Source organism: Budorcas taxicolor, chromosome 18 (genome assembly GCF_023091745.1).
Source record: "Budorcas taxicolor isolate Tak-1 chromosome 18, Takin1.1, whole genome shotgun sequence".
Classification (NCBI taxonomy): Eukaryota; Metazoa; Chordata; class Mammalia; order Artiodactyla; family Bovidae; genus Budorcas; species Budorcas taxicolor.
The window spans coordinates 46,325,523-46,351,807 of NC_068927.1; the positions used below are offsets into that span (position 1 = coordinate 46,325,523).

Below are 26,285 nucleotides of genomic sequence, written 5' to 3' on the forward strand. Positions count from 1 at the left end.
TAATGTGATCAGTGGAATAGGATACCTTATTGTTGACAATTTATTTTCTTTTCGCGGAGTGGAAGATCATTTTTCACCAGGAGGCGCCTCTGGATTTTTTGCTCCCCACAAAGGGCTTGCCCCCACCTGTGCCTCCTTGCCACCCAGTAGGGGCTGGAATTCTCCCAGCTCTGAAAGGTGGAAGCAGGGAGGAGTAGCTGGGTCAGACATTGCTCCCCTCCCAGCTGAGAATGCGCCACAGCCCGCTCCTCAGCAACGTTGAGGCCAGACGCCCTGGTCAGCCTGCGCCCAGACCTTTTCCTACCCAGGCTCCCTGTTCCCTGAGGCCCTGTAGTTGCCTTCCTTGAATTCTCTGAGGAATGAAGTGCCTGGAAGTAAGAGAACTCTTTCACTCAAGGTTGTTTTCTGGGATCCATCAGGTCCTGACAGATAATGGTTTGCTTTTCTTCCCTACAAGCTGTTTCAAATGTGTGACAAGGACTTTGTAGCTTGTGTTTTGGGGGACAAAGCCCTAGGCATCTCTCCTTCCCCTCCCCCACCTTCGCCCCCCCACTTCCCCCCAAAGGCCCATCTGGTCCCAGGATGTGCTTTCAGAAGTAGCATCTCCTTGGTATCTCACCTAAGCTCCTGTGGGCAGGTGTTGGAGAAACGAAGAGTCTTCACACCCCTCGGTGACTGAACCTTGGGTCACAACTGAGGCTTCCCCGCCCACTGGCTTAGCCTGATGCCTGTTTCCGGCCTCGTCTGGCCTTAGGCGCTTGTGCCCAGTGACCAGATTTGGAGACCAGTCTCCATCCAGCCGCAACTCCTAGTACAAGGCGCCTTCCCAACAAAGCAGGTGGGGACACCCGGAACCAGTGCGCAGCCGCATGGCCCTGGGAGGGGCTGGGGTCTCGGGGTCAAGTCAGGCAAGATGCTGTGGGCGCAAATGTCAGAGACGCGCAGTGGTCCCCAGTGTCCTGGGGTGGGCGGTTGCAGTGCTTCTGCCTAAGGCCAAACTTGTCCGGCCCAGCGCTTGAAACCGTGGCGGCGCAGGAAAGTAAGATGGGGGAGGATGTGGGAAACGTCTGTCAACTGCTCACATTTCTCTGGCCTGGACTGGGGGAGCCGCCTCTTGCTCAGCCCGCTGGAATACGGGGCCTTTCCAGCGGCCCGACGGTCGGGGCGCACGACGGAGGCCGGGCCCTCACCGCGGCGCCACACACAGTTGGCCGCTCCTCCACTCGAGGGCCAGCTCCAAGCCGCACGGCCCGGCGGCCCAGCCCAGCCCCCGCGCCCCGCCGAGCTCCGGGCGAAGCGCGGACAACGCGGCTCCGCCGCCGCCACTCCCCCCACATTCCAGAGGCCGCAGCGCCGTCTCCTTCCTCGCATTCCTGCCCCCACAAAGGAGTCCCTCCGCCCCCCGCACGGCCGCGGGGAGGAGGGGAGGCGGCCCGGCGCCTCCGAGCGCACATTCCTCCGCCGCGCGCGCCACCGAGCGAAGCGCCGCGGCCCCCGGACCGCGCGTGGCCGGCGGAGCGACCCCGGGCCCGGCGCCGGCCCCGCCCCACCCCGCGCCCAGGGGTCCCGGGGCGGGCTCCGGGCTTCGGGCGGACGATGCGGCGGCGCGGCCGGAGCGGCGGCGGGAAGCGGAGGCGGAGGTGACGCGCCGGGGCCGGCGGGCCGGGCCATGCAGCGCTCCCGGGCGGCCGCGGACGAAGCGGCTCTGCTCCTGGCCGGGCTGGCCCTGCGGGAGCTGGAGCCGGGCGGCGACTCTCCGGGCCGGGGTCGGCGGGGGCCGCGGCCCGGGCCGGCAGACGAGACGGCCCAGGCGTTGGGCCGCAGGGGGCAGGGCGGCGGCGGCGGCGGTGGCCCCGAGGCCGGGGTGGACGGACTGAGCCGCGGGGAGCGAGGCCCGCGGCGCGCGGCGGCCCCAGAGCTCAGCGCGCAGCCGGCGGGCAGCCCACGGGCCAGCCTGGCGGGCTCCGACGGCGGCGGGGGCAGCGGCAGCGCCCGCTCCAGCGGCATCAGTCTCGGCTACGACCAGCGCCACGGCAGCCCGCGCTCGGGCCGCTCGGACCCGCGCGCGGGCCCCGGGCCGCCGTCGGTGGGCAGCGCCCGCTCCAGCGTGTCCAGCCTCGGCTCCCGCGGCTCGGCTGGCGCCTACCCGGACCTGCTCCTGCCCGGCGCCTGCCCCGCGCCGGCTCGCTCCCCGGAGCCCGCCGGGCCGGCCCCTTTCGCTCTGCCTTCGCTCCAGCTGCCCCCGGGCCGGGAGGGCGGCCCGAGCGCGGCGGAGCGGCGGCTGGAGGCGCTGACCCGAGAGCTGGAGCGGGCGCTGGAGGCGCGCACGGCGCGGGACTACTTCGGTGAGCGAGCTCGGCCGCGCCTCCCGCGCGCCTGGGCACCGGGGCCTCCGCTCTCCTCGTCGGGGGTTGAGGACGGCCTCCGGGTAGGCGGCCGGCTCGGTCGAGGAGAGCGCGAGGTGGGCCGGGATGCGAAAGGCGCGTCTCCCTCCCGAGGGGCTGGGAGCCGGCGACGTTTGTTCCCGCAGACTGTGTGTGTTTGTGTGTGTGTGTGTGTGTGTGTGTGTGTGTGCGCGCGTGTGTGTATGTATGTGTGAACCATCAGTTCTGGGGCTTGTGTAGGACAGTGGGTTAGCGTGTGTGTGTGTGTGAACCACCAGTTCTGGGGCTTGTGCAGTACAGTGACTTAGCCTCTGGGTCTCCGGCCCGGAGTTCTGGCATCATTAGGGGATGCGTTGCTCCTGAGAGAAAACGTCAGGTTAATAAGCAGAGTAAGCTATTTTCGAATAATTTTTTCTTAACTCTCGGTACTTGACTTCAGCTCATCGTATTCGGTGCTTGGTGATCAGCTCAAGCTGTTTTAGGGCCCCGCGGTCCCGGTGTCTTCCTTCCCTCAGCAGTAGGGGCCCTGAACAGGGCAGGGAGGTACAGGGCAGGGAGGGAGGCGGCCGGCCAGATGCCACCGGGGCCCACCTGACCTGAGGCTTTGATAATGGTAGCGGCTGGAGGTAGAGGCCGAGGGACGGGAAGCCCACCCTGAGTGGGAGGGAACTGAGCTGGTCACACTGGGCTGGGCTGTGTATATGGCATGTTCCCCAAGGGAACCCTACTTCGCATCATTTGCAAAGATCATCAATCTCTGACAGCCTGCTTTGCCCAGTCTGACCTTGGCCCTTTGATCCCATCCTTTGGACAAGTCTTGGGACTCTTAGGCTTGAGGTTCTGAGAGGAGGCTTGGGGAGGGGCTTCCGTCCCTCCTAGACTGATAAGCAGGCACCTGGCTTTGGAGGGGGTGGTGGGTATCGTGTCTGGGAATGAGGCCCCTCCTGGGGTTTGTCTTTCATGCATTCATTCCAGCTGGCAGCTCCGGACTGGCCTGAACTGGATCTTGAGAGAGAAGGAGGTTGTAGACGACTAGTCAGTAGGGGCATTCCAGCCAGAAGGAAGAATGTGGGCAGAAGGGTGCAAGTAAGGAAGTGGACGGTTCAGTTAAGCTCCCAGGGTTGCAGCCCAGGAGGGGTTAGGTGGTCAAGGGAGTGTGTACGCCACAGGGGTGTTCTGCCTTTGAGAGGGGACCTGTTCATCTTTGAGCACCATGGTAAGAATCTGTGGTCGGGTAGGTCCCGTGGCTGCTGTCAGACGGCCTGGGAGCAGGGTGGTGACTTAGGAAGCTGTTGTCTGTCATACCAGGTAGGTGCTAGGAGCAGAAGCTGAGTGCCTTTTGAAGAGAACAAGTTTCCAGCACTCTCCACCGGAGAAGCTACCCCTTTTCCTGTCCTCACTCACTGCAGGGCCTGGGCAGGGATGTGTTCTCTGGGCCTCTGAAGGTACTACTGAGCTTTTCAATTTCTTAATTATATCTTTTTAATTGGAGGATAATTGCTTTACAGTGTTGTGTTGGTTTTTGCCATACAACAGTGTGAGTCAGCCATAGGTATACACACCCCCTTCCTCCTGAACCTCCTTCCCGCCCCCACACCTTCACCTCCCTCTAGGTTGTCACAGAGCACCAGGTTGAGCTCCCGGTGTTATACAGCAGCTTCCCATTACCTATTTGCTCTACATGTAGTAATGTGTATGTTTTGGTGCTACTCTCTCAATTTGTTCTACCCTCTCCTTCCCTGGCTGGGTCCATAGGTCTGTGCTCTGTGTCTGCGTCTCTATTCCTGCCCTTCTAATAGGTTCATCAGTACCAGTTTTCTAGATTCCATGTATATGCGTTAATATATGATACTTGTTTTTCTCTTTTGACTTACTTCATTCTGTATAACAGCCTCTAGGTCCATCACTGGAACTGGCTCAAATCCATTCCTTTTTATGACTGAGTAATATTCCATAGTATATATGCACCGCAGTTGTCTGTCCATTCATCGGTCGATGAACGTCTAGGTAGCTTCCAGGTCCTGGCTATTGGAAACAGTGCTGCAGTGAACATTACTTCTGAGTTTTTGTAAACTGAGGAGGCCAGGCCTGGGCAGGTAGTGGGAGAAGTGAAGGGGCTAATGGGTTGTCCTTTCTAAGGGGAACTGCTGTCACATGGGAGTGGGAGGTGACTGATGATATAGATCTTTAGGGTTTTTTTTCTTTTTTTTTTTTTGCACCACATGGCATGGGGGAATCTTAATTCCCTGACCAAAGATTGAACGCACACCCTCTGCATTGGAAGCACCGAGTCTTTACTACTAGACTGTTGGGGAAGTCCTGCTCTTCAGTTTTGTTTTTTTTTTTTTTTAAGAGAAGTCAGATCTAGGTTACATTTTCCTGATTTTTAAAAATATGAGCAGCTATTTACTTGAACTGCTAGTATCTTACTGCCTTTATTCCATCTTTTAGAGGTATAAATGCGGTAGTTTCATACACGTCCACTTGTATGAAAATAATGTAACATTTTATAACAGGAAGTCTGCAGGTAGCATAGCTCAAGTGACCTCTGATAAACCTCACCCTCAGTGTGTTTCTTCCTCTCTGTCCATCCCTTTTTCTTGGCCCTAGAACCCACTCACCTCTTGGCCCTTCTCTGTATTTCGTGAGCATCTCTTCTGACCAGGTTCTGCTGTCACGAGCCAGCTAGCAGCTTCAGGATTTGCCTGAGGGTAAATCCTGGGTTTGCTCCACACCTGGATCTGCCTCAGCTCAGCTGTCTTCAGTTCTGACTGCAGCCTGCATCTCACCAGTACCTCTGATTCCTCTAATCTCTGCTCTGCAGAACCCTGGCTCCGAGTCAGTGCTGTGGCCCCCTTTTCAGTTGCTGTACGAGGCAACAGAGTCGTGGTCTTCAACCTCTTCATGGTACCGCCTATCACCCTAAGCCTTGGTCAGCTCCCTCTTTTAGTCCCTGAACAGCCTGTCTCTGTCCTCAGTGTATTTTTATTAAAGTGGTGCAAGCTCATATTAATAAAAAAAAAAACAAAACCAAAAAGCAAATAATAATAAGGTTATAATTTCCCCTCTTGCCCATCCTTGTGTTTTGCTTCCCAGGGGCAGCTGACTTCTGTCCTTTTCACTCTATATTTTGGTAACTTAGACAAAAACAAGGTCAGGTTTTCAGAGTTGATGGAGTTGATGGACAAGAATGAAGGTGTGAGGGTGGGTCATTTTCACTTGAGAAAGATAAGTCTGGCTGCAGTTTTGGAGATGGATTATTGGGGGCCAGGATGGGATGCTGTAAGGAGACTGTTGAAACAGCAAGTGGAATGAGAATTGATGATGCTGAATCAGACCAGTGGGAGCGAGGGGAGAGAATGAAGTCTATAGTGGGAAACACAGAAACTGGATTCAGAGTTGGAGGTGAGAAAGACAGGGTAGATCTGGATACTTCCCTAAACCTGGCTACACAAAAGTGCTGTTTCCTGAGCAGGAACCCAGAGCTCTGTTCTGGGCCTGCAGTGGTCTGGGAAGTGGATCGGTAGCTCGGGAAAGGAATCTGGGCTGGGCAGAGTGCCAGGAGCCTCGGTAGAAGTGAGCAGTTGGGAGCAGATGGGACTTCCTCGGGGAGACGGGGTAAAGCCGCGTGTGGAGACCTGCAGACATGGTGTGTTTGGCTTCCAAATTCTCACAACATGAAAGTTGATGATTTATTTCTCCATGGAAAGTTTTCATATATAAATCCATATTTCTAGTTTTTCTGGAAAAATCAGACTCTGTAGCAGGGCTGGCCTTGCCTTCCCACCTGGTAGCCGTCAGTGGAGCCAATGGCTGTGACCTCCCCCGGCCATGGCTCTCTCCTCCATTCACCTGGGGCCTCATCAGCCACTTTTACATTCCTGCCTGGTTTGAGAGCATCTGCACTGACTGGCCCTTTCCTGGGGAGACTTAGGCATGGGAGGTCCAGGATGGAGCAAGGGATTACCCAATAGAGCTGGGAAGAGAGAAGAACCAGAAAGCCAGGCAGGTGTAGGTCATATCTTGGGGACCCGAGAGGAGGGGAAGGCCCCTGCCGGCAAGACCAGAAGAGGAAGTCCATAGAGCTCACCGTTAGGAGATGATGGGGTGTGGACTGAGCTTTCTTTCTTAACTGAAGGGAGAGGGAGAATGGGGTGGCTGATGGAGGTTTTTTCATTAGAAAAAGGTGGGAGAGGCTCAGCCATGCTAAATGTTGAGCAGAGAGATGTGATGGAAAGCAGGGGGGAAGGGGTGAGGGGAGTGTGTCCTGAAACTGCCAGAGGACTTAGGGTCCAGGGGGCCCATCTTAGGCCCTTTGTGGCCTGGGAGACCTTGGGTGAGTCTGAGAGAGAAGCTCTGGTGTCTGGGTTGGCCACCTTCAGTCCAGGTCCCCAGGCGGGCTGGCCAGAGAGTCCCTTAAGCTCATGCTGGCCTTTGCCCTGGCATTGCTGGTCAGCCCTCTTTTTACCACCCCTCCCTTGTCTGCTTAGCACCCCACACTGGGGTGGTCCCCAAGTCCACCTAGTTTTCCCTGCAGAGCAGCTTCCCTCCATTTTTTCCTTTAAATCTTGGCTCAGATACCACCTTATCACTGGGGCCTTGTCTGACACCCTCTTTAAACTTTAAAAATCACACACTCAGATGTATTCCTGTTTGTTTTGGCCACACTGTGAGACATGTGGGATCTTAGTTCATCGGCTGAGGATCAAACCTGTGCCCCCTGCATAAGAAGTGCAGTCTTAACCACTGGACAGCCAAGGAAGTCCCTAGATATATATATATATATATGTATTTTTTTTTTTTTTCTTTTTCTTTTTAATGTGGACCATTTTCAAAGTCTTTATTAAATTGTTACAATGTTGCTTCTGTTTTATTTTTTGTTTATGCTTCATTTTTTTGGCGCAAGGCATGTGAGATCTTAGCTCCCCCAACCAGGAATCGAATCCACAGCCCCCTGCACTGGAAGGCGAAGTCCCAACCACTGGACCGCCAGGGAGGTGCCCCCAGACATACTCTTAATCAGCCTTCTTTTCCTCCATAGCACTTTTTTCTACCTGAGCTGTGACTTACCTGTTGTCTGTTTCCCTCCACAGTCTCCTTGTGGGTGGGAATTTGGTGCCTTGCAGAATCTCTGGCACCTAAACTATGCGGGGCATCAGTATCCATGTGGGGACTGAACAAGAGATTAAACTGACATTACCGTTCAGTGAGGGAGGTGTGGCTGGGAGGGTCAGGGCTCTGCCCTCTTTGTGTCTGTGTGGTCTTCATTCTTTTTGGTTCATAGACAGCAGAAAGGAATTTCCCCCAGTCTGTTAGCAGGTCAAGATGAAGGGGCTTAGAACAACTTTCTAGTCATAAATGTGCCCTTGTAATTTTGATGGCACAGACAGTGTCACTTAGCTCTGACTTGCCAGGTGCGCTGCTAAACTCTATGAATCCTCAGACAACAGCAGCAAACCCTAAGTAGTGGTACCCTTGTGTGTGTGTGTGTGTGTGTGGGTGTGGGTGTGTGTGTGTTAGTCGCTCAGTCATGTCTGACTCTATGCGAACCCATGGATTGTAGCCTGCTAGGTTCCTCTGTCCATGGAATTTTCCAGGCAAGAATGCTGGAGTGGGTAGCCATTCCCTTCTCCAGGGGATCTTCCAGACCCAGGGATTGGTTGGGTCTCCTGCACTGCAGGCGGATTCTTTACCCTCTGAGCCTCCAGGGAAGCCCTAATGGTACCCTTACTATCCCCATGTTAGCCATTAGTACTGGAGCCACGGAGGACTCTGGAATTCCCCTAGCCCAAGATCACGTGACTGGGCAGCACTGGGAGTCAGATGCATAGCTGTTCAAGTCCACAGTCATGGCGCTAACCGCTGCTCTCTCCTGCCTCTTTCTTCCATAGGCATTTGCATCAAGTGTGGGCTTGGCATATATGGAGCAAGGCAGGCGTGCCAGGCGATGGGGAGCCTATATCATACGGATTGCTTCACCTGCAACTCCTGTGGTAGGTAACATTCTCCGTTTCCAGCCCTCTTGCACTGTGAACCCTCTTGTGCCTAAGTTCCAGGCAGATGGATCACCCAGCTCTGGCCTAGGCTGGAGTGTGGAGGAGGCTGAGTCATGATGCCTTTCCTTCTGGCTTGGTCTGTTTGAGGGCCCTATGCGCCTGGGAGATCTGCTGGACCCTGGGGGTGGGGATATGTGGGGCCAGGGAAGAGCCTTTTGCTGGTCATTGGGAAAAGCTGCCCCTCTAACCCTTGTTTTTTGTCTTTTTTAGAAAACGGTTTATTTTTGGCTGCTTCAGTTCTTAGTTGTAGCACGTAGGGTCTTCGTTGTGGTGGGTGGGCTCTTCGTTGAGGTGCATGTGGGGCATGCGCTTCTCTGGTTGCGGCTTGCGGGCTCCAGAGCAGCAGGCTCAGGAGTTGCAGCACATGGGCTTACTTGCCCCGAGGCATGTGGGATCTTAGTTTCCAGACCAGGGATCGAACTTGAGTCCTCTGCATTGGAAGGTGAATTCTTAACCACTGGACTGCCAGCGATGTCCTAAGATTTTTTTTTTTTTTTTGATGTGGACAGTTTTTAAAGCCTTTATTGAATTTTTTACAATATTGCTTCTGTTTTATGGTTTTTTTTTTTTTACCACAATGCCTGTGAGATCTTAGCTCCCCAACCAGGGATCGAACGCACATCTCCTGTGATGTAAGGGGAAGTCTTAACCACTGGAGCACCAGGGAAGTCCCTGAGCCTTGGCTTTGGAACCTCGTCCTGAGCAGTGTACTAATGTCTCCTGGCTGCCTGGGTGGGGCTTGTGGAGCCAGTGATGTGCCTTCTGCCTGCCTATATATGGGGCTAGTATTTTTTTTCCCTGCAGCTTATTTTTTGTCCCGATTTTACACATGGTATAAAATATAAACATCAGTTAACTTTAAAAAAGTTATAAAAAGTAACTATAATCCAACCAACCTAATAAATCTACATTCTTGATGTTCTTATTGTTCTTTCATACTTTGCCCCATGCAGACATCTTTTATTTATTTACACAAAACATTTTAGTATTTTATAGTATAAAAGTGTAATATGTGCCAAGTATTAAGTCAGATAGTCCTGAGAACCAATTTTTGCAATAGCAGAAAAGCACTTATCTTCCTACCCCTGGAGTCTTTCACTTGGTATTTTTTAGCAACTTCTTCTAGTAGACACCTCCAGGTTCTGACAGTGCACACTGCTGTTTCTTGATGTATCAGTTTTAGAAATGATTTACTTGAGCTTTTTAACCATGGTTTACTTGAGTTTGCTGTGGTAACTGAGGAATTGATTCTTTTTTATAATTCATGTATTTCTTTTTTTTTGGCTGTGCTGGGTCTTTGCTGCTGCATGGGCTTATCTCTAGTTGAGGCAAGTAGGGGCTTCTCTAGTTGCAGTGTGCAGACTTCTCATTGCGATGACTTCTCTTGTTGTGGAGCTTGAGCTCTGGGGCCTGTGGGCTTCAGTAGTAGGAACTCCCAGGCTCTAGAGCACAGGCTTAGTTGCTCTGTGGCATGTGGGATCTTTCTGGATCAGAGATCGAACCTGTGTCTCCTGCATTGGCGGGTGGATTCTTTACCACTGAGCCGCCAGGGAAGCCCTCAGAATAGGGGCTGTTTTTATACTGACTGTTCTCCCTTCTCTCCTTCCATCTTCTCAGTATAGTCATCATAAGTTGTGATTAAATCAATAAACTAGGTTTATATTACTATATTATGTGACTTTTTAAATGTTATTTATTGCAGAGCTAAGAATTCCACTGTGATTAGATCTCCTTTGTTCTGTAGTCACTTACTTTTCCTGGAGTTTTTTCTTCTTTAAACTTTTTTTCTCCATGCATTGTCTTGACCTTTATCTTCAGGTCTTTCCCCACTCTCTACCCCCAGATGTTCCATAGTAGCAGGCATTCTTCTGAGTTCCCCTCTTGGGAGTCCCGGGTCCCTGTAGTCTGAGCCTGCAGTCCTCTGAACCCCTGTGGCTTGTTCATTCTGTACCTTCACGTTCCCATGTATACTCTTTGGATTGAATCTACAGTCTCCATAAAGCTTTCAGCTGCAGGTAACAGGAAAACTTCTGAGGAGGCTTGAACTCTTCAGAATATTTCTTAACTCAGTGAACTGGGAGCCCAGAGATAGGACTGGCTTTAGGCTGGGAAGGATCTAGAGGCTTAGGCCTTAAGAAAAGCTTGGCTGGGTTTCCCTCGTGCTTGGCTTTATCCTTAGGGCAACTTCTCTTATGAAACGTCTGAGGCAGCTTGAGACTCGCATTGCCACACCACTGGTCTGAAGAAAAAGTGGGCATTTCTTCTGGTCATGTTTTTGGGGTGGAGACACTTCTTTCCCAGAAAACACCTAGCAACAGTCTTCTTGCATGTCATTGGCCAGATCAGCTCACACATGGATTCCTGAACCAATCCCTGTGGCTGGGGGGAGTGCTGTGATTTGATTGACTTTACTTGCCTGAGTATCGGAACCAATATAAAATATAAGGGAAGAAGACTTAGCTTTATACTAATCAGGCCCACCCGTGGATAAGGGGGGTGAATTCAAGTTTCCCTTAAACACAGCAAGCTGCCTGAGGTAAGGCTGGATACTGAACACAACTTGGATAAGTAGGGAAGACTCGAAGCTCTGAAACCACCCAAAGAGTGTCCAGCGTTTTGCTTTCGTTCTCTAAAAAAGAGCATGTGAGAGGTACATTTTCAGAATTCTGGTGTGTCTAAAATGCCTTTATTCTACCCTCACAATTTATAGTTGACCGAGAATAGTCTTCCAAATTGGAAATAATTTTCACTAAGCATTTTGTTTAGTGTGTGTGTGTGTGTGTGTGTGTGTGTGTTTTTCCTTTTGGCTGCACCACATGACATGTGGGATCTTAATTCCTCCACCAGGAGTGGAGTCCATGGCCCCCTGTGGTGGAAGTGTGGGGTCTTCACCACTGGACCACCATGGAGGTCCCTCATTAAGCATTTTGTAAGTTGTAGATTGATCTTCCAGAAGCCATGGCTCCTAAATTTCGATGCCATTCTGAGTCTTATTTTTGTGTGTGTGACCTGGTTTTTCCTTTTGAGAGTCTCAGGAAGATGGCTGTCACTGCTCCGGCTCTGATAGCCCCTGGAAAGGGCCGTGAACTGCACAGTTCCAGGGAGTGCCATTTACGTAGATGCAGCAGGAATGGTGCTCTTGAAATTGTGCAGTGCAGCAACTGAGCTTAGGATACTTTATTTATGTTTGGTGTAGGCTTTGTGCCATTGGTTGTGTTGGGCACACACACAAAGTCCCATTAGACTGGAGACTTGCCCTTCAGTTCTGGGAATTTTTTCTTGTACTATTTATTTTATTTACTCCTTTTTTTCCCCTCTTGAATTAAATTCAGCAGTGTATGAATCAAGATAATATATTATGACCAAGTTGAGCTTATCTGAAGAATACTTGAGTATTCTTATACAGTATACAGTAGAAAACTCATTAATGTAATTCACCTCATTAACAAAGAAGAAAAACTTTATAATCGTCTCAATAGGAGTAGAACAAGAGGTCAGTAAAATCTGAAATTCACATTTTTAAAAATAATTTTTGTTTATTTAGTTTTGGCTGTGCTGGGTTTCATTGCTGCGTGGTTGCTCTCGTTGCGGCAAGTGGGGGCTACTGTCTAGTTGCAGCCTGGGCTTCTCATTGTGGATGCTCCTGTTACTGTGGAGCACAGGCCCTAGGGCACATGGACTTCAGTAGTCATGGCTCCTGGGCTCTAGAGCACAGGCTTAATAGTTGTGGCACACAGGCTTAATTGCTTCTTGGCATGTGGGGTCTTCCTGTATCGGGTAGAACCCATGTCTCCTGCATTGGCAGGTGGATTCTGACGTTCAGTTTTTTTAAAAAGTTTGTATATTTGTTTTATTTTGACTGTATTAGGTTTCAGTTGCAGCAGGCAGGATCTTTCGTTGGCAGTGCATGGATTATCTCGTTGTGGTTCGAGGGCTTAGCTGCTCTGTGGCGTGTAAGATCTTAGTTCCCCTATCAGAGATTGAACCCATGTCCCCTGTGTTGCAAGGCAGATTCTTAACCACTGGATCACCAGGGAAATTCCTGACATTCAGATTTTAGCAAGTTAGAAATAAAAAGGAGCTTTCTCAACCTGGTGAGAGTTGGTTACTAAAAATCTATGCCAACATCATACTCAGTAGTGAAATATAAGAAAAATGGACCTTTAAAAGAGGAAAGGACAAAGCCTGCAACCATATCTTCTGTTCAGCATTGTACTGAAAGTCCTAGTCATTGCACTAAGAAAAATAAATATACCATATTCATGTAAATATTTATGAATATATCCATATTCATGTACTATTGAACATGGGTATATTCAATGCCCGTTTTTTTAAATTGATCTATAATGCATTGTAATTCCACTTAAGCAGGTTTTCATGAATTTGCCAGGCTAATTCTGTAATTTAAATACAAGAGCAAAAGGCTAAGAATAGTCAAGATGATCTTGACAAAGAGTAAGTTGGGCAAGTTTCTGCTACCAGGTGTCAATATATACTGTATAGTTGTATTAGTAATTTCATCTGGTCCTGGGGCAAGGATAGACCAATAGACCACTGGAACAGAGTGGAGAGTTTAGAAACAGACCCATGTCTGTGTGAAAACTTAACTGATGATAGAGATGGCATTGCAGATGGTTCTGGGAAAAGTGGTTATCCATATAAAATAATGAAATTAAATCCAAGTGGATCAAATACCAATATGTGTAAAGAAAAACATGATAATTTTATAAATAAATATAGAAAATTACCTCTGTATTTTGGTTGAGAAAGTTTTTTTTTTTTTCCCACTCACAAAAATCACCAAACTTAAGAAGAAAAGGGATTGACAAAATTGGCTACATTAGAGTTAAAAAACTGGATTTGTTAAAAAGAGACTGACTGTGAAGCATGTGGGAAAACAAACCACAATCATAACTTCCAAGGATCATTTTCCAGAGTATTTAAAATATTTCACATATCAATTAGGAAAAAAGTACAGATAATTTAAAGTGTTCTTTTATAGCTTGATGGGTGTAGGTATGAGTTTTATTTGTCTGGGATTCATTTTGACTCCTGAATCTGAAAACTGTCAATATGAGAACAATCTTAGCTATTTTATTTTCAAAAATTTCCTTCTTTTCCATTGTTTCTATTATTCACTTATAAAATTCAAATTAGAAATATCAGTCCTTGTCATTCTATGCTGCTTTTCCCTTAGCCACTCCTTCATGTTGTCCTTGTCTCCTTTCCCTTTGCTGCATTGTTTGATTTCTTCAGATCTGTCTTCCAGAACTGGGAGTCTAGATCAGCGAACTTGTCAGCTGTGTGTAGCTTTAGTATGTGCGGGTGGTTACCACAGGAGACAGACCAGTTTATAATCCCATTGACAGTGTATGAGAATTCCAGTTTTTCCTTATTCCTGCAAACACTTGGCATTGTCTTTTTAGCCCTTCTGGTAGAGATAGAGTGATATCTTTCTCTTTTTTAATTAATTTTTTACTTGGAGGATGATTGCTTTTCAAAGTTGTGTTGGTTTCTGCCATACTGCAGTGATACGTTAATGTGATTTTACTTTGAATTTCTCTGATGAATACTGATGACTCATACACTTTTTCATGTATTTGGTAGTCATTTGAATGCCTTTCTGTGTAAAATACCTGTTAAGTCTTTTACCCATTTTATAAAGAATTAATTTTTGCCTGTACTGGTGTTTCATTGCTGCGTGGGCTTTCTCCAGTTGTGGCAAGTGCAGGCTGCTTCTCGTTGTGCTGCGTGGGCTTCTCATTGCAGTGGCTTCTCTTGTTGCGGAGCACAGGTTCTAGGACACTTGGGTTCAGTAGTTGCGGCTCTGGGGCTATAGAGCACGGGTTCAGTAGCTGTGGTGCCCAGGCTCAGTTGCTCCATGTTGTGTTGGATTTTCCTGGACCAGGGGTCAAACTCATGTCTCCTGCATTGGGAGGTGGATTCTTTACCACTGAGCAACCAAGGAAGCCCCTTTTTGCCCATTTTTTAATTGGGTTGTTTGACTTTTTCTTAATGATTTCTGGGAGTTCTTTATGCATCTTGGATAAAAGTTTTTTTGTTGGTTATATGTGTTATAAATTCTTTTCCTCATCTATTCTTGCTTCATTATTTTCTTATTTTTTGGCTGCATCTCTCGACTTTTGGGATCTTAGTACCCCAGCCAGGGATTGAACTTGGGCCCTAAGTAGTAAAAGAGCAATTTTAAACACTGGACCACCAGGGTTTTCTAGTTTGTGACTGTGGAAGTCTGTCTGTGGGAATTCATTGAGGTGTCTGTTGAAGGTGCATTCTCCTAGGGAATTTTTTTTTCCCACTTACCAATAGGACAAATTTTATAACGGAATAATTCTCCAATAAAGTTGATATAGTTCTAAACTGTAACATGTTTTCCAGAAAACTTAAGGAGTGTTTGAAAATGTATGAGCAGGGGCAAATATATATTTTCTGAGAATTCTTATTACTTATGGATTTGTATTCATGTAATGTATTGCAGTGGAGAAGGAAATGGCAACCCACTCCAGTGTTCTTGCCTGGAGAATCCCAGGGACAGGGGAGCCTGGTGGGCTGCCGTCCATGGGATTGCACGGAGTCGGACACTTCTGAAGTGACTTAGCTTAGCTTAGCTTAATGTATTGCAGTACCATCATAATTCTTTTGATGCACAAATTGTCTCAAATTTGGCCAGAGAAGTCCCTTCCTGCTGGCTCCTATGCCATTTTGACAGGTACCCACTTTGTTCTTTGAACACTGCTTTACTCTGGCATAAGATAGACTCGGTTTATCTTTGTTTTCATTTTTAATTGAGTACAATTTATATATTGCTTAGCAAACAGATCTTAAGTATATAGTTCAAAGATTTTGCATAAATATGTACATTTATACAACTTACACCCCTAACAAAGATACAGGAAAAAAAACCACAAGAAACTTCTGTCTTCCCTTTTCTCCAGTTGATCTCCATATGATTCCCCCATCACATCCTTTCAACCAGTGTTCTAATTTCTACCACCATACATTAGTTTTGACTGTTCTAGAACTTCATTTAAATGCAGTTAATAGGTACTATTTTCTTTTTTTTATAGTGGTTCCCCCCCTTTTTTTGCTAAACATTTTTGTTTTAAATGCATGTTGTTACATATATCAGTAGTTCCCTCCTTTGTATCACTAAGATTCTGTTGTATGAATATATACCACACTTTGTTTTTTCATTTAACTGTTGGTAGATACTAGGTTGTGCTATGAACATTCTAGTACAGGTCATCTGTGGACAAATGTTTTCATTTCTCTTGGGTAAATTCCAGGGAATGGAATTTCTGGGTCATAGGCTAAGTGTATGTTTAATTTCATAAGAGACTGCCAAACTATTTTCCAAAGGGGCTGTATCATTTTAAACTCCTACTTGAAATGTAAGAGAGTTGGGTCATTCTACATATTAGCCAACAGCTGGTATTTCAGTCTGTTTAATTTTAGCTGTTCTAATGAGTGTGAAGTGGTAGCTCACTGTGGTTTTAATATGTATTTCCCTGAGAACTAGTGAGGTTTAAGCATTTTTTTTTCCTTTGTTTCTTGGCCATTTTTTTCTTCTTTTGTGACGTCTATTCAAAGTCTTTTGCCCTGTTGTGTTTTTTTTTTTTTAATAATTTTTAATTTTGTTTTTACTCCCTTTTTGTTTTTAAAAATTCTTTGGCCTTGCCATGTACCATATAGGATCTTAGTTTCCCACCCAGGGATTGAACCTACAACCCCTTCACTAGAAGTTTGAAGTCTCAACCACTGGACTGCCAGGGAAGTTCCTCTTTTGCTCAGTTTTTAAATTGGGAGTTGTCTTTTATTGTTTAGTTCTAGGAATATATATGGTAAAATTTCTTTTTAGATGTTTTGTGAATATTTTCTTCAGGTTTTTTTGTTTGTTTGTTTTATGGTTATTATTTTTGTGACTTAAATTTTTCTGTCTCCCTTTAAGTCATGAAGATAGTCTCCTTTGTTTTTTTCTAGAAGTTTTAGGTCTCTCATTTTTATGTTTAGGTTGATGACTATTTCATCTTCTGTATGGTATGAGGTAAGAAATTGAGTCTTTTTTTTTTTTCATATGACTGTCTGGTTGTTTCAGCACCATGTGCTGGAAGGACTTTAGCTTTCCCGCTTGCATGTTTCTTGAAATATTTATGGGTCTATTTTTGGACTCCATTCTGTTCCACTGATCTTTTTGTCTCTCCTTACCAGAATATTACACTGTCTTGACTTCTGTAAATCTTAAAATAGTTAGTCTTCTTGTTTTGTTGATCTTTTTCAAGATTATTTTGGCTATTCTAGGTTCTCTGTATTTCTATATAAATTAAAACATTGGAACATCAATTTACACAAAAGAAAGAGTGCTGAGAACTTGATTGGGTGGCACTGAATGTACAGATCAAATGGGGCAGAATCAGTATGAGAACATTTGAAGCATGAAGATGGTTGTCAGGAACTATGCAGGATCTGAGATTTTTCCCCATGTGCAAGCTGACAAGTTAGCCTGCCAGTGTTTCATGGGTGCTGGCTGAAGACACGACCCTCCGGGGGAGATACTCACAGTGCTGCAAGCAGTGTGAGCTTCACGTTTGCACTGGTTCTGTGTGCCCTCCTTAGTCCCACAGTGGTGATGTGGGTACCAGGTGTGCGCTGCCTGTGCATTGGGTCTGTATGTCATGGCTGAGGAACCCTGAGCTTAGGGAACCCCAGGATTTTATAATGGGCTGCCAGCAAACCTGCTAGATTCTTCTCCCAGAGAAGCCCATTATCTTTATTAGATTGAACAGCAAACAGACTTGCCCTCTGCTTCAGAGGGAGATGCTGTCTCTGTCTCCTAAGCAGTTTGCTCCACAGATATCCTTGGAAAGATAATCCAGAGTGAAAGCTACCAGCCCTGTGTTTGAAAGATGTGTTAAGAATGGAATCGGTCCAGTGGAGAACTGTCTTGCAACAGTGGTATATCTATTTATTAGCTCTTTTACAGTTTTTTCCAGCAAACTTTGGTTTTACTGAGTCAAATCAGACACATCTTCCATTAAACTTATTCCTTAGTATTTTATGGTTTTTCTTCAGGTGGTATTATAAATGTATTTTTAAAATTGTAAGTTTATTTTCCAATCACTTGCTGCTAGATTATAAAAATATTTTTGGTTTTCATATACTGACCACCTTTACTACAGCTTGGCTAAACACACTGATTAGTTTTAGTAGTTTTTTTTTTGTATATTTCTTATGATTTTCTATATAATAAAATTGTCATCTGTGTTTAAAGACTTTTTTTAAGCAATAATTTTCAGTTCACTAGATGAAACAGACTTGCAGCATCGTCAGCAGGAATGCAAAGTAAGCCATCTATAGCAAATGATAAGGATAATGGGCAAAAAGGAAAAAGCATACATTGGGAAAAAAGCTTCTCTTGAAATACAAAATCAAACCATTATTATAAAGGAATTTACCAAGAACTGCTATATTTCCCCCATCCCATTTGCTGAAAGTTAACAGGAGCATCTAGCACTTTATGTCCCTGTCAGAAAAGGCAGATCAGAGCATCCTAATGCAAAAACAAAGAAGAAAATCCCTAACCGCTCCCCTACACCATAGAGGAGTTCGAATGTAACTGTAACTCCAGAGTTATGGTTCCGGAGTTATAGTTCCCTGTAACTCCCGAGTTGAAATTCAAAAAGGAGAGCCCACTGTCTAGCACTTCTAGTGTACTGCTGAACCCTAAGGGTAAAAGTGAAAAAAAATTAACTGTTAACGTCTGATGTTAGCTATGGGGCTTTCCTCGATGTGCTTCATCAAGTGGAGGAAGTTCCCTCTTGTTCCTGGTTAGGGGCTGTCATCTCCTGACTAATGAGAAAGCCTCTCATAGCTGCTGGCAGGTCTGCTGGGGGTGTGGTTTGGATTTGACAAGTGTGCCTTTTTCTTTTAAAGTTTTTTTTTTTTTTTTTTTTCAATTTATTTAAACTAAAAAAATACCACATCACTCATTTTTCTCATCCCCAACCCCCTGCATCTTGGAACAGCCAGACTTTTCTCTGTATCTATGTTCGTGTGTGTGTGTGTGTGTGTGTGTGTGTGTATGTGTGTCTGTGTGTGTGTTAAAGATTCCCTGTATAAGAGAGGTCGTGGTGTATTTGTGTTTCTTTGTCTGACTTAATTTCACTTAGTATATAATACCTTCCAGGTGCATCCATGTTGTTGCAAATGACAAAATTTCATTTTCATCCTTTGTCATGGCTGAATATTAATATTCTGTTGTGTGTGTGTGTGACAATTTCTTTATCCGTTGCATCCATCAGTGGATGCTTAGATTGTGTTCAGTATCTTAGTTATTGTAAATAATGCTATAGTGAACATAGAAATGCAGATATCTTTTTGAATTAGTTTTCATTTTCTTTAGATAAATTCCCAGAAGGGGAATTGCTGGATCATATGTTAGTTCTATTTTTAATTTTTTGAGGAACCTCCATATTGTTTTCCACAGTGGTTGTACCAATTTACATTACATTCCCACCAACAGTGTATAAGAGTTCCCTTTTTTCTATATATTAACCAACACGTGTTATTTCTTGCCTTATTGATAATAGCCATTCTAATGGATGTGAGGTCCTTTGTTGTAAATTGATCAGCTATATATATGTGTGTTTATTTCTGGGCTTGCTATTCTGATTCATTGATCACTGTGTCCGTTTTATGCCAGTAGCATACTTTTTAATTACTGTAGCTTTGTAATACGGTTTGAAATCAGGGAGCATGATACCTCTAGCTCTGTTCTTTTTTTTCAAGGTTGCTTTGGCTATTTGGGATCTTTTCTGTTTCCATGTAAGTTTAGGATTATTTGTTCTATTTCTGTGGAAAATACCATTGGAATTTTGATAGGGATTGCATTGAATTGATAGATTGCTCTGGGTAGTATGGACATTTTAATAATACTGATCTTGCAGTCCATGAGCATAGACTATCTTTCCATTTGTTTGTGTCTTCTTCAGTTTCTCTTGGAGAAGGCAATGGCAACCCACTCCAGGACTCTTGCCTGGAAAATCCCATGGACGGAGGAGCCTGGTAGGCTGCAGTCCATGGGGTCACAAAGAGTCAGACACGACTGAGCGACTTCACTTTCACTTTTCATCTTCATGCACTGGAGAAGGAAATGGCAACCCACTCCAGTGTTCTTGCTTGGAGAATCCCAGGGACGGGGGAGCCTGGTGGACTGCCGTCTGTGGGGTCACACAGAATTGGACACGACTGAAGTGACTTAGCAGCAGTTTCTTTTATTAATATCTTATAGTTTTCAATATACAGGTCTTTTACCTCCTTGGTTAAGTTTATTCCTAGATATTTTGTTCTTTTTGATACAATTGTAAGTGGACTGTTCTCTTCTCTTCCTGATAGTTCATTATTAGTTAAAGTAACACAAACAACACATTGTTATGTATTGATTTGGTATTCTGCAACTTTACTGAATTCATTTATTCTAACAGTTTTTGATGGAGTCTTTAGGATTTTTTGTATATTTCATCTGCAAATAGTGATAGTTTTACTTTGTCCTTTCCAATTTAGATGCCTTTTCTTTCTTTTTCTTGCCTAATTGCCCGGGCTAGGACTTCCAATAATGTGTTGAATTAAAGTGGTAAAAGTGGACATCCCTGTCTTGTTTTTGATCCTAGAGAAAAAACTTTTTACTTTTCACCATTGTATATGGCATTAGCATGGGCTTCTTATATATGTCCTTTATTATGTTGAGGTATGTTCCCTCTCTACCCATTTTATTGGGAGTTCTTGTTATGAAAGGATCTTAAATTCCATCAGATGCTTTTTCTGTATCTATTGAGATGATCACAGGATTTTTATCCTTTATTTTGTTAATATGATGTATCACACTGACTGATTTGTGAATGTTGAACTATCTGGCACCCTTGCAATAAAGGATACCCTTTTTTAATATATTGGGCTCTTTTACCTGGTGAGAGTTGTACTTCTAATGTTTTTAGATTACGAAATTCATTCTGTGACGTCTGCTCTTGAATTCAACTGAACTTAAAGCGAATGTTTTTTAAAATTACCAGAACTTCAATTTACATTTGATAAACAGGTCTTCATGTATTTGTTATGACAACTTCTTATGACAGTTTTGTCAACAACATATTAATTTTTAAAAACTATTAATTACTGTAATGATAACAACATAACATTAGAGGGAAATTTAAAAATTTGTCTGCATCCATTTCTCATCTGTTGGAGGAGGGTGCTGAGAAATGGCAGCAGAGGCATCATCCCTGGTTCCAGTGGTCCAGGGACCTCCTTCTCTACCCTCATCCTTGCAGGGAGACGACTTCGTGGGAAAGCATTCTACAACGTGGGTGAGAAAGTGTACTGCCAGGAGGACTTCCTGGTGAGTCAAAGCTGTGCCCTGGCTGGTGCTGTGGGTGGGAGCAGGGGCAGGGACCCTCCTGAGTCTCATGGAGACCTGAGGCCAGGAAGCAGATGCTGGCTGGGCAGTGAGTGCCCCTTTGTCATATAACATCCTGGATCCTGTGTCCCCCTCCCAGTACTCCGGGTTCCAGCAAACGGCTGACAAGTGTAGCGTGTGTGGACACCTCATCATGGAGATGGTGAGAACCTCCCCCAGGCTCCTGGAGCCCCTCTGACATGCGTGGAGTCTGAGGACCCCACCCTTTCACCTGTTGGAGACCTGCCAGGGGCTCAGAGCCAGCGTGTCTTCTGGGGGCTGTGCTGAGCCTTCCACCTGCACTGACCCTTCAGTGCCTCCTGCCCCCAGATCCTGCAGGCCCTTGGGAAGTCCTACCACCCAGGCTGCTTCCGATGCTCGGTATGCAATGAGTGCCTGGATGGGGTGCCCTTCACTGTGGACGTGGAGAACAACATCTACTGTGTCAGAGATTATCACACGTGAGTAGCTGGTGCTGTGGAGCAGTGTGACTCCCGTGGTTCCTCTGCCTCCTCTGGGAGCATTTTTCCAGCCTGCCTGTCTGTGTTCTTCATTCTTGGCCTGTTCACTTCCTGCCTCCACTGTGTGCTCAGTGGTTGAGGTGAGGCACGGGTCTCTGCCTGGAGCCATATGTCTCGGTCCTCTCCTCCCCTTGCCTTTGCTTACAGCCCCTTCTCAGATGCCCCACCTCATGTCTCTCTGCTCCAATGACCAGGTCAGGACTTTGCTGCCTGGAATGGGAACTTGGGGTCTCTGCAGAGTCTTTTCCTGCCTGTCTGGTACCCATGTGACTAGGCAGTCCATTCTTCCTTGCTGTGGCTCCAGGCTCTGCTCTCAGACCTCTGGTCCTGTGCTGCTGCCTTGCATGGGGGTGGTGCTAGGCATTGGTTCCTGGTACTCGGTGTGGAGCCAGGCTTTGCAGGATCTCAGCTAGGAGAGACCCAAACCTGGACATTAGGGGGCAAAAACTCAGGAAGCATGAGGGAGAGGCCAGGGCAGAAGCTGTCTGGAGGAGGTGATGGGGTGGAGGTGAATTGGGGAGCCACAGAAAAGGCCAGTGCTGAGAAAGCATGGCAGAGAATGCTCCTACCTCACTCTGTCCACACAAGGAGAGAGGGCTTGTTGTTTGGGCCACATCATGGGCTATTGTGGGTGGACCTGTCCTCGTGCCCTTGACCTCTAGTCATTCAGCTGGTCACTTCTGGTTTCCTTTATTCCTCCAGGGTTTTTGCACCAAAATGTGCCTCCTGTGCCCGTCCTATCCTCCCTGCACAGGTAGGAACCACTCACCTGGAGATGATCAGGTGCCTGGCCCTGCTGGTCCTGCCTGGGTGGGCCCCAGGTCTTGGGCCCCGGTGGGAGGGACAAGCAGGTGCTCCTGCCCCATCGCCCTCTGGGCAGAAGGATGTGTATAGGAGGGGGACCACCCAGGGCGCACAGGGTGCAAGTGTTCCTGTATGAGTCAGAGGGACATGGTGGCCCCAGCTTCTCACCTGCCCCCCCGCCCCCTCAACTCCATTGGCCATCCATATCAGGACTGTCCCCCAAATCCGTGAGCTCACAGCTGAGATGGTGGGCGGAGCAGATGAAGAGAAGGGTGCAGTCTGTGCAGGAAACAACCTTTGTGGGTGCAGCTCTCGGCACTGGGTTTTCCTCATGTGTTGGCTCTGTCCCAGCTTACTGTGTCTGGGGAAGCAGGACTGGGAGTGGTCTTTCCTGACTCCAAAGAACTGATGCTCATGCGGTGTCTCATCAGCAAGCGTGTATGCTGTCAGCTGCAGGTGTGGGAGGAGGCCTACGGCACACGCACAGCCGTCTGTGTGCGCCCACCGATGCCTGTTCCGGCCCCATGGAAGCACCCGTGTCAGTGCTCACACGGGTGTGAACGCACAGCCCCCGTGACAGGAGCATGTGTAGGTGTGTGCCCACCACACAGTTCGCCTCACACCCTGTTTCTTCTTCCAGGGCTGTGAGACAACCATCCGTGTGGTGTCCATGGACAGAGATTACCACGTGGAGTGCTACCACTGCGAGGTGAGCCCGGGTCCCCCAGAGGGCTGGTGGCTGGGGCAGCCCCCCTCCTATATAGACCTTGTCCTCCCTAGGTGTTCTACGGGCCTACATCTTTTTAATATTTCTTTGGCTGCACTGGGTCTTAGCTGCGGCAATGTCTAGTTCCCTGAACAAGGGTCAGGGCCCCTGCATTGGGACCAGAGTCTTAGCCACTGGACCACCAGGGAAATCCCCCACTTCCTCTTTTATGGTTCTACTCCATGATGCCTGCTGCTGCTGCTGCTAAGTCGCTTCAGTCGTGTCCAACTCTGTGCGACCCCATAGACGGAAGCCCACCAGGCTCCCCTGTCCCTGGGATTCTCTAAGCAAGCGACCTCATATGCCTATCCTCCCCTTAGTGAGCTTTCTCCCTCTGCACCGTGCCCACCCCCTCCCACCCCCCCAACCCCGCCCAGGATATAGTTTCTCTCAGCTCAATTCTCAGTCAAATTATTTCCACAGGATGTACAGCATCAGGGTGTTGTGGATGTAGAGAATAAAGACAGTCTGTACCCGCCAGAGAGACAAGTACTCAGGCAGTATTTAATAGAGCACCTAGGATGCCTTGGAAAATCAAGGAAGACTTTCTGGGGGAGGTGACACTCAAGCTAAGATTTGAAAGACGAGTCAGAGCTAGCCAAGGAGGCAGGGAGAAGGGCATTTCCAGGGAATGGAAGCAGAATTGCTAAGTGTGAAGGTGTGTTGTTTTGTGTCACTGGAGAAGTTGGCAGGATGATGAAAGGCCTGAGGAGCCTGCAGTTATCCTGAGGACAGTAGAGAAGGATCGAAAAGGGATGACATGATGTCATTGGGATTTTAGGAAGGGCACTCACCTTGCCATGCAGAGAATGAATGGAGAAGGAGGGGGAAGGAGCCTGGGGTTCCCTGAGGACGCTGGTGGAGTGAAGGTTGTGACCCTGGGTTCTGGGAAGTAGATTGAGTGTTGGTTAGATAGTACAAGGGACTGGATTTGGTCAGTGACTGGATGTGGGAATTTGGGGGTTGGAAGGTGAGAGTGAGGACCCCAGGAGAATGAGTGAAGGTGAGAAGAAGGCATAAGATGTTCTCACTTTTGGTAGCTAGAGACATCTGAACGGAGATATCCAGGAAGCAGGCAGATGTGCTGGAGTATGAAGACTCTGGTACAGGATAGGAGTTTGGGAGTCATTGGCATATATAGCTCTTTCCTCTCTGATACTCTGTCCTGTGGTTTCTAGTTGCATTCACCTCCCCAAATTCTCAATTAAAGAAGGCCAGTAGGCTCTCTTTGAGTACTCTGGAAAATCTTTCCAAGTAGTACAGTAACTTGGGGCAGTTGTGGGGCTTGCTGTATTAGTTTCCCTTCCATCACTGGCCTGCCTTGCTTGGTGTTCTGAGTCTGAGAATCATTGTTTTTTTGCCCAGCCTTTTTCATTGTTAAAGGCAGAATGGGAATTCCGGTCTTTGCTACTGTCAGGGCCAGAAGCAAGAGTCCCATCAGTCCCATCATGGTCAGGTACATGGCTATTGAAGCCAGGGGAATAAATGGTCTTCCAGGGAGAACTGTAGAGGAAGGAGTTGGGGCTCAGGATAGCCCAGGGAGCTCCCAACATTCCAGGGATGCACACAGCCACACAGCAGGCCTAGAATGAGTGACCTGATCTGACCAGAGAGGTAGGAGAAAATCGAAGTGTTGGGTTTCAGAGTCCCAGGGAAGAGCAGGTGTGTCAGTGAGAAATCTTCTGTAGGAATCTAGGGTCCATTTGGAACCAGGTTGTGTTGGTGGGACCAAGTGGCCCAAAGGGAGTAGGAATCCTGTTGGGAGGATCAAGGAAGGTGGACTGGGAGCAGGCATGGCCTGCGGAGGGCCCCCGATCCTCTAGCAGCAGTAGGAGGGCATCCTGCTCTGCTGTCTGGGGACTTGCTGGGTACCCTTGGGATCACTAAGGACAGTCCTTAGGGGAAGCCTGATACTCAGAGTCCAGGAGCAGGTTAAGCTGTGGGCAGATCACAGCCAATGCCTCAGGGCTGGGAGATGTGGTGCTGCTGTCCCTCTGCGGAGACCCCTGGATGGGAACTGGGGTCTCCAGGCCCCCTTCTTGTCCCCTCTCTCTGGTGTGTGGTGGTTAGTAGCAGGCCCAGTCAGGGGGCTGTGGCCAGACAGGACACGGAGGACATCTGGGATCTGAGCTGTTTGGGACATGAGGCTCCATGGCAGCAGTCCAGCTTTGTAATCTGTGGAGGGTGGGGCAGGTATTAGTCTCAGGGCCTTTGGGTAACAAGTGTCAAACCTGACAGGCTGGAGGCCTGAGTGCAGTGAGTGTGACCAAAGGGGCCTCCTTGGGGTAGGGGACAAAAGGAAGGAAAAAGTTGTTCACCTGGTGCCTCACTGTAGCTCACAGCACACTATTTTCCGTGTCTGCCCTTCACATTTCCTGTCTGTTATTTATTTACACATGAATCACGTAGCTTGTTAAACAGAGAAAATTAGCCCATAATATATCCTGCAGTGGTAAAATGGTAAGATAAAGGACATAAAACAAAACTCCTTGTTTACTTGATGTTTTCAGTTCTGTTCCATTATCTCTTAAGGCCACTCAAGTCAGCCATTTGACCTTCCCCGTTTCCCAAGGTCACCAATGACCCCCATGTGGGGATCCAGGAGACGATTCTCAGTTGTCCCTGCCCTAAGCTTGGAGTAACTGTCCTAGGCTCTTCCCCTCTCCTAGTCGCCCTCTTCACTGTGCCCTTAGGACAGGCTGTTTTTGGTTTGCCTCTTCTATTTTCCCCTGAAATCTGGGCACTGGTCCTCTTCTTTCCTCTCTTAAAGTTGGAGCTGCTCAGCTGTTCTCTTCCCTTTCCTAGTTATCTGCACTCCCTGTGGGAAACTCCTGTGGCTTTGTAAGAAGGGTCACATCTTTATGCTGATGCCCGCATTTACTGCCCAGCCCTGACTCCCAGACTCTAGGCTAGCGTCTCCCTCCCTCCCGGCTGGCTCCTCTGGATGTGCAGGAGGTTCTCCAAGTCGGGGTGTCCCAACACTGGGCTCCTGACCGCCTCTCTCCCAAAAGAGTAAAGGCCAAAGTCCTCTGGAGGGTGGGCAGGGTCCTACAGATCGCAGATGCACCTCTCCCTTGCTTACCCTGGAGCCGGGGCTGTGTTCTTCCCTAGGACTGCGGGCTGCAGCTCAGCGGGGAGGATGGACGCCGCTGCTACCCCCTGGAGGGCCACCTCCTGTGTCGCCGATGCCACCTGCGGCGCCTCCGGCCTGGGCCGCTTCCCTCACCTGCTGTGCATGTCACCGAGCTCTGAGCCGGGGCTGAGAGCCCGACCCTGGGGTTGTGTTTG

General features: G+C 47.7%; 1 protein-coding gene across 1 annotated transcript; it reads left to right on the plus strand.

The window, feature by feature from the left end:
* Positions 1 to 1,669: 1,669 nt before the first annotated feature.
* Positions 1,670 to 26,270, plus strand: WTIP (WT1 interacting protein). Its single transcript, XM_052655231.1, has 8 exons — positions 1,670 to 2,345; positions 8,276 to 8,377; positions 20,782 to 20,849; positions 21,007 to 21,069; positions 21,237 to 21,367; positions 22,130 to 22,181; positions 22,872 to 22,940; positions 26,109 to 26,270. The coding sequence occupies exons 1-8, from the start codon at positions 1,670 to 1,672 to the stop codon at positions 26,247 to 26,249; spliced, it is 1,302 nt and encodes a 433-aa protein (XP_052511191.1). The 3' UTR covers positions 26,250 to 26,270.
* The last annotated feature ends 15 nt before the right edge of the window (positions 26,271 to 26,285 follow it).

Bases quoted from the DNA above. Each gene is read 5' to 3' on its own strand.
- WTIP (XM_052655231.1), top strand. From the start codon at position 1,670: ATGCAGCGCTCCCGGGCGGCCGCGGACGAAGCGGCTCTGCTCCTGGCC. The intron at 21,368-22,129 runs GTGAGTAGCTGG...TTATTCCTCCAG, and splicing joins TGTGTCAGAGATTATCACAC to GGTTTTTGCACCAAAATGTG. The intron at 22,941-26,108 runs GTGAGCCCGGGT...GTTCTTCCCTAG, and splicing joins TGGAGTGCTACCACTGCGAG to GACTGCGGGCTGCAGCTCAG.